This window comes from Pygocentrus nattereri, chromosome 5 (assembly GCF_015220715.1).
Source record: "Pygocentrus nattereri isolate fPygNat1 chromosome 5, fPygNat1.pri, whole genome shotgun sequence".
Classification (NCBI taxonomy): domain Eukaryota; kingdom Metazoa; phylum Chordata; class Actinopteri; order Characiformes; family Serrasalmidae; genus Pygocentrus; species Pygocentrus nattereri.
This window is the reverse complement of record NC_051215.1, coordinates 49,824,377-49,838,419: the sequence shown is the minus strand read 5'-3', so window position 1 is coordinate 49,838,419 and position 14,043 is coordinate 49,824,377. Positions and strand designations below refer to the sequence as shown.

General features: G+C 42.3%; 1 protein-coding gene across 1 annotated transcript in view; it reads left to right on the top strand.

The window, feature by feature from the left end:
• arhgef38 (Rho guanine nucleotide exchange factor (GEF) 38) overlaps positions 1–14,043 on the top strand; it is a 29,178-nt gene that overhangs the window by 4,895 nt on the left and 10,240 nt on the right. Inside the window, exons 3-8 of the mRNA XM_017718606.2 lie at positions 8,980–9,164; positions 9,320–9,437; positions 11,069–11,216; positions 12,241–12,258; positions 12,354–12,553; positions 13,448–13,581. Coding sequence (XP_017574095.1) covers positions 8,980–9,164; positions 9,320–9,437; positions 11,069–11,216; positions 12,241–12,258; positions 12,354–12,553; positions 13,448–13,581 — 803 coding nt within the window. The remainder of the gene's footprint in view (positions 1–8,979; positions 9,165–9,319; positions 9,438–11,068; positions 11,217–12,240; positions 12,259–12,353; positions 12,554–13,447; positions 13,582–14,043) is intronic.

The following is a 14,043-nucleotide window of genomic DNA, read 5'->3' as shown; positions in this document are numbered from 1 at the left end:
TTGGGATGGGGCAACAAAAGGCTGGTAAAATTGTGTAATGTTTAAAATAAAAAAACACCTGGGGAGTCTTTCAGAAGTAAAGATGAGGAGGGGCTCATCACTCTGTGAAAGACTGAACAATCAAATAGTGCAATGATTCAAGAATAGTTTCTCAAGTTTCTCAACATAAAAAAGCAAAGAACTTTCGCTTTTCATCATATATGGCACATAATAACATTAAAAGATTCAGAGAATCTGGAGAAATCTCTGCCTGCAAGGGACAGGGCCAAAAAACAATATTTGCTGGCTGCGATCTTTGGGCTTTCAGACGGCACTGCATTAAAAATGGACATGATTCTGTAGCAGAAATCAGTGGATGGGCTCAGAAAAACTTCTGACAAACACTGTCTATGAAAACAGTTCAGCGCTGCACCCACAAATGCTAATAAAAATGCAAAGACGTCGTCAAACATAAACAGGATCCAGAAACGCTGCCACCTTCTCTGGGCCTGAGCTCATTTAAAATGGACTGAGGGGAAGTGGAAAAGTGTCTGAAATTCTCTGTGGAAATCGTGGACACTGTGTCGTCCGGGCTGAAGACCACTCAGCTTGTTATCAGTGCTCAGTTCTAAAGCCAGTATTCATGATGGTTTAGGGGGTCTTTAGTGCTCATGGCCTGGGTGACGTGCTCATCTGTGAAGGCTCCCTTAAAGCTGAATGATATAAACATGCTTTGGCAACATCTGCTGCCATCCAGATGACGTCTTTTTCAGGCCTTGATTATTTCAGCAAGATGATGTCAAACCACATCTGGCAAGTATTACAGCAGCATTGCTCCATATTTAAAAAGTCCAGGCAATAAACTGGCTTACAGCTACAGCAGTCTGTCTCCTAAGTTCCCAGATGCTTACAGAGTGTTGTTAAAAGAGGAGATGAAACACAATGTTTACCATGCCCATCTCATATATACCATGCCCATGTCATATATACCATGCCCATCTCATATATACCATGTCCCATCTCATATATACCATGTCCCATCTCATATATACCATGTCCCATCTCATATATACCATGCCCATCTCATATATACCATGCCCCATCTCATATATACCATGCCCATCTCATATATACCATGCCCATCTCATATATACCATGTCCCATCTCATATATACCATGCCCATCTCATATATACCATGCCCCATCTCATATATACCATGCCCATCTCATATATACCATGCCCCATCTCATATATACCATGCCCCATTTCATATATACCATGCCCCATCTCATATATACCATGTCCATCTCATATATACCATGCCCCATCTCATATATACCATGTCCATTTCATATATACCATGCCCCATCTCATATATACCATGCCCCATCTCATATATACCATGCCCCATCTCATATATACCATGTCCATTTCATATATACCATGTCCATCTCATATATACCATGCCCCATCTCATATATACCATGTCCATTTCATATATACCATGTCCATTTCATATATACCATGCCCCATCTCATATATACCATGCCCCATCTCATATATACCATGCCCATCTCATATATACCATGTCCATTTCATATATACCATGTCCATCTCATATATACCATGCCCCATCTCAAATTTTTTGGAATGTGTTGTTGGCATCAAAAACAATTTCAACATTGTACAGTTTCAACATTTAATTTGTTGTCTTCGTACTATTTTAAATTAAATATAGGGTTTAAATATTTAGCACATCATTGAATTTTGTTTTTGTTTACATTTTGCACAGCATACCAACTTTTTTGGAAATGGGGTTGTAGTTTACCAGCATTCTGCAAAGCTGGACCAACTACATATTTGCGGGAGAATCATGAATAGAATAATTGTCTGTGGTTAATTGTCCATCAGCGGGCGATGGTCTAACAGGTTGAACATGATGATTTGTCTGAATGAAGAAGTGTCACTTCCTGATTAGAGTTCCTATTAAACCAGTCATTCAGGTCATAGTGGTTTTGGTTACAGGAGCTCACAGAGCACAACATCAGACGGACACTCACATGCAGGGAATTAGATAAAATATAAAAATATAATAAAATAAAATAAAACCTGCATTCCTACCATCACTCACTCAGACACACACACACACACACACACACACACACACACACACACACACAGTCATACCTGTAAACCTTACATTGTGTAAAGTATGAGTCTAAAGTTAAAGTGCTGAGTGCAGCAGCAGGTAAAGGGCGTATAGTGGCAGAGAAAGGGGTCAATGAGGTGAGTCAGATCGGTGGGGTAATATGGCAGGTGAATGGGGTAACAGTCAGATAGGTGGGGTAATATGGCAGGTAAGTGGGGTAACAGTCAGATAGGTGGGGTAATACGGCAGGTGAGTGGGGTAACATTCAGATCGGTGGGGTAATACGGCAGGTGAGTGGGATAACAGTCAGATCGGTGGGGTAATACGGCAGGTGAGTGGGGTAACATTCAGATCGGTGGGGTAATACAGCAGGTGAGTGGGGTAACAGTCAGATCGGTGGGGTAATATGGCAGGTGAGTGGGGTAACAGTCAGATAGGTGGGGTAATACGGCAGGTGAGTGGGGTAACAGTCAGATCGGTGGGGTAATACGGCAGGTGAGTGGGGTAACATTCAGATCGGTGGGGTAATACAGCAGGTGAGTGGGGTAACAGTCAGATCGGTGGGGTAATATGGCAGGTGAGTGGGGTAACAGTCAGATAGGTGGGGTAATACGGCAGGTGAGTGGGGTAACAGTCAGATAGGTGGGGTAATACGGCAGGTGAGTGGGGTAACAGTCAGATCGGTGGGGTAATACGACAGGTGAGTGGGGTAACATTCAGATAGGTGGGGTAATACGGCAGGTGAGTGGGGTAACAGTCAGATAGGTGGGGTAATACGGCAGGTGAGTAAGATGCTAGAACGAACACTGGTTGAGCGGCAGGTCCAGAGGATGGAGCTGAGCTTGATACTGTATACGGGTTTAGGTAGAAGTGCAGTTTGAAGCTGGAATCGTTTCGTGTGATATTTTAACTGATGGCTTGTGGGAAGAAGCTCCTCTATAGCCTGGATGTCCTGATCCTCATCTGAGGGAAGCGCCGGCCTGAGGGAACATGATATGATCAATATTACAGCATTAGACACCAGACTGGCATCTAGTTCTGAACACTCCTTTTCACTCCTACATCTTACCCTCTTAATCCTGAGCTGAACTGCAGAACAGCTTCAGAAACAGAAGTGTCTTTGAATCAGCATTTTCAAAGATATCGTTTTTAATCGTCGGCATCTTTTCTTCAGGCAGTGTTGTGTCTCTATGATAGCCAGCATGCATTATGCAAAAATGTCATACAGCTATTGGGAAGACATACTGTGCTCATGAAATCCTGATCGGTAGTCACAGATCTTTAGGCTTATAAATTATAATTCTAGCTAGAATTAGTGGTGTAGCGTTTACTTCAATCAGTCATGGAACAAGACATCATACTTTCTCAAAGATAGAAAGACAGTTACCTGTGAAGAGCAGCATATACCCAGGTGAGGAAAATATGTAAGGTGAAAGCAAGCTTCACCATTTACCCAGAAAAGAGGGAATTCATGCTGGCTTGATAAAGTTGGCACCCTGCTCACTGCATGCTGCTGGTGCAAAATGAGCTGTGAAAAGTGGCAGAGCTGGACGAAGTACACAAACCCTGTACCTGAGTTAAAGTCGAGACCCCCAAGGTAAAATATTCCTCCAGTAAAAGTAGAAGTTCCTCCCTTTAGACCTCCACTTGAGTAAAAGTACTAAAGTATTTCCCTTCAAATGTACTTAAGTATAAAGTAAAAGTACTAAAAGAGTAATTCTGGCTCTGATGTCCTGTTATCATTTTTATAACCAGACTGGCTTCATGAACTCATTTCAGGTGAAAGTCCTCCAGCGTCTCTCTTGGTAAACCAGTCTTTTAATAGAACATCATTAATTAGTGACGCTGACGTCTATTAAAATGATCAGAAGCACAAAACACTGAAGGTAAACAGTTTCCATCAGGGAGAACCGAGTGGCTCTGAAATCACTTTTTACACACAAGCAAAGTTTCAGTTTCAGATTTATTTACAACTTAGTTCCAAGTTTAAGTTGAATAAAAACTGGCTTTAAACTCAGGATCACAGATGAGCTCCTTTACTATGTTGATCTGTAGGCGTCTGTTCATAAACATAAACCAGCCCAAACTCATTTACTATAAAATGAAATGGTGTTTGTAGAAATTCAGAAAAAAGCCGCATCAGTCTCGACTGCATATGTGGACATATTTCTATATTAAGCTCTATTTACACAAAGTTAGGTTAGTTCATCATTTATGTTGAACAGACTCTCCCAAAGTTTTACGCTGCTGCGCTGACGTTGAACCGCGTGCTGCACTGGGTCGGTATGACCAACAGGTCAAAACCAGCTCTAAACAAAGTGACCGCTGGGCCCTGATTGGTGCTCTGGCTTTGCGCTTCTTTCGTTTTGACATGTGACGTTTTTATACACACAGAAACCAAAAGGAACCACAGATTTCTCAAAATGTAGGAGGAAAAAGTCGGATATTAGACTCTGAAATGTAGTGGAGTGAAAGGAAAAAGACGCCCAGAACGGAGAAACTTCAGTACAGATACACCAAAAATACTAAAGTACAGAAACTCATTACATTTACTCAGTTACTCAGATACTCAGTTACTGTCCACCACTGAATTTTGTACAGTACTCTGCTTAAACACCAATGGGCCACCTGAAAAAAGCAGAGCAAAAAGATCGTGGGCCATCAGCAATGCCGTCACTGGGCCAATAGTGACCCACTATCCTCTTGGAATACACTTCAGAAAAGTTTTACATTTTCAGAAATGGGTATAAAGATGACTAGAGAGAACTAGAAGCTGAATTACTAGGAGAACCACCAAAGGATATTGTGTAAAAAAGCTTATTTCTATTCTTATTTAACACAATTAGATGCAAGTGAAAAAGGAGATGATCTGAGGTGTCTAGCTGGTAAAGTCGTTAACATGTTATCTTTACTGTTTAGCATGATTTCCTCTCCTGATCATTCAGGCATTTCTATTTGAGTAATACATGCTCACCACTGCAAGGATGATTTGAAGACAGTTAGTTATACATCACCAATAAGATATCCAGCATAAGCTGTCTGATTTCTCTATGCACAGTCCAAAGGCATAAGCTGGAGAATCAACCACCCTAAAGCCCATGTTACCCCTGAAAATATCACTCTGCCTTCTAAATACGTCGTCAAAATTGGGGTCCTCAAAATTCAAACTGGGAAATACCACCTTTAGAGGCTGTGGCTCCACTAGGCGATTTGACATGTTTAGAACAGAATAGCAGCAATGAGGATTTATTTTATTTTGTACAGTGTCTCTAATTACATAATTAGATAATTACATCAAATATATAGCAAAATTCACACACACACACACACACACACACACACACACACACACACACACACACACACACACTTCTAAGCTTCTAAAGGCTGGAAACACCCTGGAAAGGTTGCCAGTCCACCGCAGGGCCATAGTAAAATAGTAAAACTAAATTAAATGAAGGGTTACTTCACCTTGGGAACTGAATTTATTTGCCCCTGCTCTGTTACTGCATGGATAATGTACATTCAACAAACTTAACATAGGTCATCTGAAAATATGATGTGGCCAAAATACGATGTGTACTTTTCATTGAGTGTACTTGCAGAGCAAGTTCTGTGTTTGCTGAGTCGCTGTTTGTTCTGTATTATGGCTAAAGTTAAGCGGAGAATACACATCAAAGCTCCTGTGTCGTGTTTCAGACCCTAACCCTTACTGTGTAAGCGGTAAGCTGTGTGTTAAAACTGGTTAAAGGAGAATGAGAGAATGAAAAAAGCATTCATTATTTGAAAGACATTTGATGAGACTGTTCTCATACTTGATTCCCCAATGGTGGAACAAGCTACCTTCCGCTGTCAGCGCAGCGGCGTCCCTCGCTGTGTTTAAGAAACTCCTGAAGACGGAGCTCTTCAGGGAGCACTTGCTCTAATCGCCTCCTGCAATCTAACCACTACCAACCTCATCTCCTTCTTGCCCTCCTTCCCTTCTCTACCCCGCTATTACCCCTTGGCCTCCTTTAAGGCCTGACTATGTTTGTTCTATGTACCTCATTATTTGTAAGTCGCTTTGGATAAAAGCGTCTGCAAAATGTAATGTAATGTAATGTAATGAAAGAAGTTCCAAGGTTCTCACTTTTATCCTTTGCTTATATCACCTCCCACTGTACCCCGAGCGGGACTGCTGCCTGTGGGACACTTCTTGGTAAAAGCACAAGAGGGCCCTCCTAATGGCTATATTTTAATCTCTTTTGTGTTTTTGTTTTGTTGTCACAAGCCTTCTAAATGCACGTTTGTTAAAAGCGCTGTGAATATAGACAGACAGCGCAGTTAGACACAGCTTATACTCACCATAATTTTAAAAGCAAACCCTCTGTCCAGTAGCTGGAGCTTGTAAATTTGATTTAAGGGCGTAGCTAGGTTCACAAAATGGTGTATGTTTGTATGAATGTTGCACATATGGGTCCACACTAATACTAAGCTTTATGTTTGCTGAGTGTAACGTGGAGCGAGGAGGTGGACGCATATGCGGAGATAAGCGAGATTTATTAAGGGCAAATCCAGGGTCATAGTCGAAACGGTCCAGGGTCAATGAGCCAACACGGATAGATCGGGGGCCAGACATGACAGACAAACCAGAATCCAACAGAACAAGCAGAGCAGAACAAGCAGCGCATCCAACACAGCAGATAACAAACAAAGCAAACAAAGACCAGCACTAGACTAATGAAAACACAGGGTTTAAATACAAGAGGGCTAACGAGGGTTCACAAGACACAGGTGGAAACACAGGTGAGAATAATCAGGGGAGGAGTCGCCAAAACAAGGGGCCAGACTAGGAAACCAAAACAAATGCACATGGAAGATCAAAACATCACGAACACATGGACAGGACTGGGAGGGGCCAATCGTGACACTGAGGAGACAGTTCCGTACATCCTTCAAAGGAGCTCAGTAACACTGAGATAAACAACTGACTCATCACACAGATTTATCAGTCTACTCATGGTAGGAAGTTCAGTGTTTATAAAGAATCTGTTTGATGAGTTCCTCTGAAGAGTCCATCTAACGAGTGTGTTTACCCAAGCTGTGCACTGATTTTTAAACATGAAGAACTAAAAAATCTTTTAAAGATTGTGTGATCTATTTATTGTGTAAATATTCTAAAGAAATTTCCTAAGACGTTACAAGCAACTGTAACGTGTAAACTGCTGTTTCAAAACGTACTGCAGACTGAAGGCAAACACTTTGCACATGGCTCAACCAATCAGATTTCAGAAACAGAACTATGTAAACAGCAGTTTAAAGTACAGTGTTCAGCAGTGTACAACAGGTCCGTTACCCAAGTCATATCAGGTCAGTGGTGGTCCGATGGTGGTCCCTTTCTATTGATAGGCAAAATAAATGGGGCTAATAAATTAACTCAGTGTATATGTTGTATTACCTTTTGTGTTTCTATCTTATATTTACAGTATTTGTGTACTATTTGTGCTCTATAGTGTCTATTTGCAGAAGCACCGATTGCCCTAAAACAATTCTTTACATGCAAGTGTGCTCAGCCAGTAATCTGACTGTAAATATTCTCAGTGTCAGCACTGCACAGTTAAGCCAGCGACTAACTCCCTCTGCTCTTTGTCATTCCTAGCAGTTCTCACCAACCCCCTCGTGTCATTTTTCGGCTGCAGTAATGCGATCCTGTGGGTTCAGGCTAGTTCCCATTAGGCCCCATTCAGAGCCCACAGCAGGGAGACGTGTGTGTATCCCCTTTCATGGGAAATGCACATACACGAGGCCCAGCAGCAGCAGGCAGGTGTACCGGTACAGCTTTAAAGCAATAGTTCAGCAATATATCAACTCATTTTACCTCCTTTGCCAAATGAAGCTGCCCAGCCAATGTATTTTTTCTGTTTCCTCAGTTTTGCACTGGAGCTGTGGGGCATGTAATGCAAGCTTATTATTATGCTACTTAGCAAGGTGCAAACTGCACCTGCCTCAAATCATACTGAGTTTTAAAGTTATCTCAAACACACTTGCTTATGGCAGAGGTGCTTAATCCTGGTCCTAGAGATCTACAACCCTGAAGAGCCTGGATCCAACACACCTGGCTCTAAAGCCTGGATCCAGCACAAGTGACTCTAATGTTTAGATGCCCCTGAAGATCTTCATTACCTGGACCCAGTGTGTTAAACTAGGGTGAGCTGAAGTCTGCAGGGTGATAGATCTCCTGGAGCAGGATTGAGCACCCTGCTGTATGCCCTACTGTTATCTATACACTGTTGGTTCTCTAATGTTGAAGAATGAACCACAAAACCGGATGAACAGTAAAATAGGGAAGACACTGTAAAACCTTGTTACATTAATTTTTTAAACTGACTCATTCTTAGACATAAGTTTTATTCCAACAGTGATAATACTTTGGTTAGGAGCTCCCCCAAATTAGAACAGGTGTGGGAAAACTCCCAGTAGGTGGAACATTACATCACACATGACTGTGTGTGTGTGTGTGTGTGTATGTGTGTGTGTGTGTGTGTGTGTGTGTGTGTGCACGCTTATGTCTGCACGATGGGGAAGTGCAGTAGTTCCTTCTTCCTGCAAAGCACAGTGGCTGCAGACAGATTAGTGCCTCAGAGCCAAAACAAGATATTCCAATAAGAGGAGCGTCACCTGGCAGTCAGTGTCACTCCGTCCTTTAAAGCGGTAGTTAAAGGTAGTGGATCTGTTTACTGCTGCATCCAAAGTAAATGTTTCTATACTGAATAGTATGTCAAAATGGTCTATCTATCTGTCTGTCTGTCCATCTGTCTGTCTGTCTGTCTGCCTGTCTGTCTGTCTCTAATAAGTCCTGTTGGGTCCTCAGAGAAAATGGCTCCACATGACTTGTTGTCGCCCACCTCCCCTTCGCTGGACCCCGAGGAGATCCGCCAGCGCAAGATGGTGAAGAGGTCAAAAGTCATAGATGAGCTGGTGAGGACAGAGGGGGATTACCTGACTGATCTGGAGCTGTGTATCAGAGAGGTGCTGCAGCCGCTCCGCAACACACAGGTACAACATGCAAACCAGAAAAAGAGCTATATAAAATATTAATAATAATAATAATAATAAGCATAAAATTATTATAGCATAGAAGTGAGCTCAGTCCTATAACAGCATGAAGGAAATAGGTGTGTGTATGTGTGTGTGTGTGTGTGTGTGTATAGGTGGTGGATGTGGAGCGTCTGTTTACCAATATGGAAAGTGTGTGTGCTGTGTCTGGAGAGTTGCTGCACAGACTGCAGGAGGCCACATCAGAACCTGATCCAGAAACACAGCTGATAGGTAGCACACACACACACACACACACACACACACACACACGCGCGCGCACACGCACACACACGCACACACGCACACGCACACACACGCACACGCACACGCGCACACGCACACGCACACGCACACGCACGCGCACACGCACACACACACGCACACGCACACGCACACACACACACACACGCACGCGCACACACACACACACTCACACACACACACACACACACACACACACACACACACACACACACACACACACAATCTTAAAGAAAGTCTGATTCAGCCATTCTCATTTCCCAACAAACACAAATACACTGTTGGTTCTCTAATGTTGAAGAATGAACCACAAAACCAGATGAACAGTAAAATAGGGACGACACTGTAAAGCCCACCTGGCTGAACTTGAGTGTGTCAGCGTTTGGTGTGTTGGGGGTTTACTGGACCCTCATCTTCTACACTCGTCAGCCTCGCTCTCTCAACAGCGAGTCTGCACTCTTTCAGTTTTGTCCCACAGGTTGATGAGTTTTGTGATCTTCAGATTGTGTGAAATCTGTAAACAGTGCTTGTCTACTCACTGCCCAGCTGCCATAACCCAGATTATAGTAATGTAATTTAGCAGAAGGTCAAATGTCAGTTTTATCCACATTCCCAAAGTTACGCTACGCACGTTTTCCACGGTTACACGTTTACTTTGTTATGCTACACCTGCTTCCATGGTTTTTAACAGTTTTGGTAGGTTTCGCTGCCTGTCTTGGCCAGGACCCTCCTGTAGAAGAAATATTGAATCTCAGTCAGATTTTTTCCTGGTTAAATAAAGGTAAATAAAAACATTCACATTTCTATGGTACACCTGCTTCCATAGTTATACTACACCCGTTCCTATGAATACACTGCAACCAGTTCTATACATACAGCTTCTGCGGGTTCCTAGAGGCCCGTGTTCATTCGAGATTGAGTGCAGATGGGAGAAAGAACAAGGGGAGGTAGTGGGTGTGAAAGGAGGAGTTTATAAATGGTTTATCCTCAAAGATTTTCCATAAATCTATTAGCAACAAAAATGCGAGACTAAAAAACCCAGAGGCTTTTGCTTATAAGAGAGACACAGGAGAAGATAAACAAGAGCGTTCATATCCCGGCAAATCCGAGAGCAATGTGTGACTTTATTTATATGGGGCGGTTGTGGGCTGGAGGTCAGGGAACTGGCCCTGTGACCGGAAGGTCGCTGGTTCGATCCCCAGAGCCGACAGTCCATGACTGAGGTGTCCTTGAGCAAGACACCTAACCCCCATAGGGCTGCCCACCACTCCGGGCAAGTGTGCTCACTGCCCCCTAGTGTCTGTGTATTCACTAGTGTGTATGTGGTGTTTCACTTCATGGATGGGTTAAATTTCCCCGTTTGTGGGACTCAGAAAGTGAGATTACTGGGGGTCTTTTGCTCAGGAGAAAAATTTAGCACATTCTTCTTCCACCCGATCTCATTTTTGTCTAGGGGGAACTACGGCGAGATTAACGGGATTTCTTTTCTCATTTTTCTTTCCTACAGGAACACCCAGCACAGGATGTGAACATAAAACATAGCCAAACTTCATACAGTTGTCTTCAGAAGCTCAAACTATGCCCTTCTTTTCCATCCATAGGGGAGGTTTTCATTCAGGTCAAGGCAGCTGTGGAGGAGGTCTATAAGATCTACTGTTATCACCATGACGAAGCTAGCGCGTTACTAAAGACGTATGAGAAACAGGAGGAAATACAGCAGCATTTCAAAACCTGCATATCTGCACTAAAGTAAGCCCATCTATTACATTATGATAACATATCAGCATCAGCAGACAAATGCTTAAAAATATCTTGGCATGCAACAAGTGTTTTCTAAATATTTATACCACTATTGGTAGATATGTACATGAAAAATATATCAGCACCAGATCACAATTCCGATATAGGTACATTCCTGTCTGCTGCATGGCTCCGACCCGAAGTGATAAATTGGTTTTAAAAACTTTTTTTTGTTGTTTTTTTATTTGCACAATGTTGATTTGTTATAGCCAGAGTAGGTGATTTTGTAGAAACCAGAAAGTGTAAACTTATTTTTTGGCAAAAATCCAAGCAAAAAAATCAGAGCCCTACTTTCAGCACCCCCTACAAAGCCACTCCCCCCTAAAACACAAGCTTCATAGGTGTGGAAGTTGAAGAAAGTTTCTCATAACTACACATACAAAGCAGCTGAGTAACATCGTCATCTTAAACCAGAGTTAGCTATGTTGGCTGCATAATTCAGGAAAATAGCAAATTCCCCCATAAACAAAACAAACCAGATAATTACCTGTCCAACAGAAAAACAGCAACCTTGCCATCACATTCCAGGCCTTCCCTTCAAACTCCCTCAGGTTTCTCCGCCAATGGAAAGCCACGCCGCTGTTCACTCCGGTTTGACTCTGTGTGTATGTGTGTGTGTAGAGCCGTATGACAGGCTCAGCACATTTGCAAATGAGTTACACGTGCAAAGTGCACGCATGTGGGCAGGTTGTGAGGTGGACGGGCAGGTAGGCCATCCAGTCATTACCATATCATCAAAGCTGTACAGTCTAATATGTTTTTTGTTAAAACTGAAAGAAGCAGCATTTCTAAGTCCAGTGAATTCAATTACAGAATGAAATATGGTGTCCGTGTGCAGATGCAAGTTGCTCTGTAAAGCCTGAGTGTAATCATTTATAGGGGGTCGGGTCAGATTTAGCAGAAAGTTTGTTATTGTAAAGGTGATATACTAAAATACTTCTAAAATAATCATTTGTCATCTTTCTTCTTACAGGCAGATTTATGACCAGCAGTAAGTAGACTTTATCTGGCGTATGAAACAGTTTAAGAGTTTGTGTGTGATCAGGAATTATGTGGATATTTAGGGCCTGTGTGTGTGTTTGGCAGAGGGAAGCCCAATCTGCTGGACATGGGGTCATTAATCATTAAGCCTGTCCAGCGTGTGATGAAATATCCACTCCTACTGGCTGAATTGTGGCAGGCCACACCTACTGACCACCCTGACCACCAACCTCTGCAGGAGGCTCTGACTGCAGCAAAGATCATCAACATTAATATCAATGAGTTCAAGCGGCGGAAGGACATTGGTGAGATCATCATCTATAACACAACCTATAATGCTGATTTATTATATATATATATATATGTGTGTGTGTGTGTGTGTGTGTGTGTGTGTATCTTAAGCCTTTTGGGGACAACAAAAACACATTTTTAAAAAGATAAATGATTAAATGATCATTAATATGTTATTATTTATTTACAATAATTTCTTAATAAATGATTCACCTTGAGATTTGGTCAGTACTTTTCATATAATGTTATAAAAATTTCTCAATCATATTTTTAGAATCATCTACTTCAAACATCAAATATGTCTTCAGGTTTTACAGATTCATACTAAACATTTGACGCCTATAAATTTGAGTTACATGTTTTTAATACATTGGGGAAAAGCATAAAATATGCATAACAACTATTATTCAGGCCAAATTTTATTTTTTCCCAATACGTTAAATTTACTAAATAAAAATAAATTTTTCTAAGCCGCTTATCCTTCTGAGTCATGGGCGGAGCTGAAGTCTATCCCAGCTGTCATTGGGCAGAAGGCAGGATAAACCCTGGACGGGTTGCTAGTCCATCACAGGGCAGACAGACAGACAGACACATTCACACACACCTAGAGACAATTTAGCATGTCCAGTTGGCCAACTGTATGTCTTTGGACTGTGGGAGGGAACCGATACAGACACGGGGAGGACTCTGGTCGCCCAGCCAGGAAATCGAACTCAGGCCCTTCTTGCTGTAAGGCAACTGCCAGTACCTGTAACAAAGTTGGTCTTATTTAACTGAAACAGTGACTCCTATCTGTTTAATTGTAGCACATAAATGTGAGAGAAAGCTGTGTAAATTAGATTTTTGACTGAACTTCCAGTTTATAATCAGATAATATGAAGAACATTGTGCTTTGTTTATGTTTACAGTGTTGAAGTACAAGAGGAGTGATGATGAAGGAACCCTGAAGGGCAAGTTGAACAAGTTCAGCATTCACTCTCTCAGGAAAAAATCCGACCGTATCACCGGCTACTTCAAAATCCTCACTGGAGTGGAGCCGCAGGTACTACACACCCTGCAGTCTTATTTTCATTCCCAGCATTTGTTTGAGTATTTACACTCCTTGGCCATTTTATTAGAAACCCCTTCCTTTTAGCTCCACCTGGCTTGTGTATAGTTAGAGACTGTATCCCACCTTTTGACCCACAGTTTGTGTTAGCCATCCTCTGGCCTTTCATCAGTCTTGACCACAGACACCCTTAGCTGGGTATTTTTGGGTGGTGGACAACTCCTAGCCTGGCAGTGATACTGACATATGTAAAAACCCCTGCAATACCGCTGTGTCTAATACACTCGTACCACACATGCTCCCATGTCGGTGTTATTGCTGTACTGAGAATGATGTGCCACCCAAATACTAACAACGAACAGGGTAGAGGTGGGTGATGAAACCGTGTGCCTACTGAGTGGACCTATATAGTAGGGGTTTCTAATACATTGACCATGGAGTAGACATACAAGCACG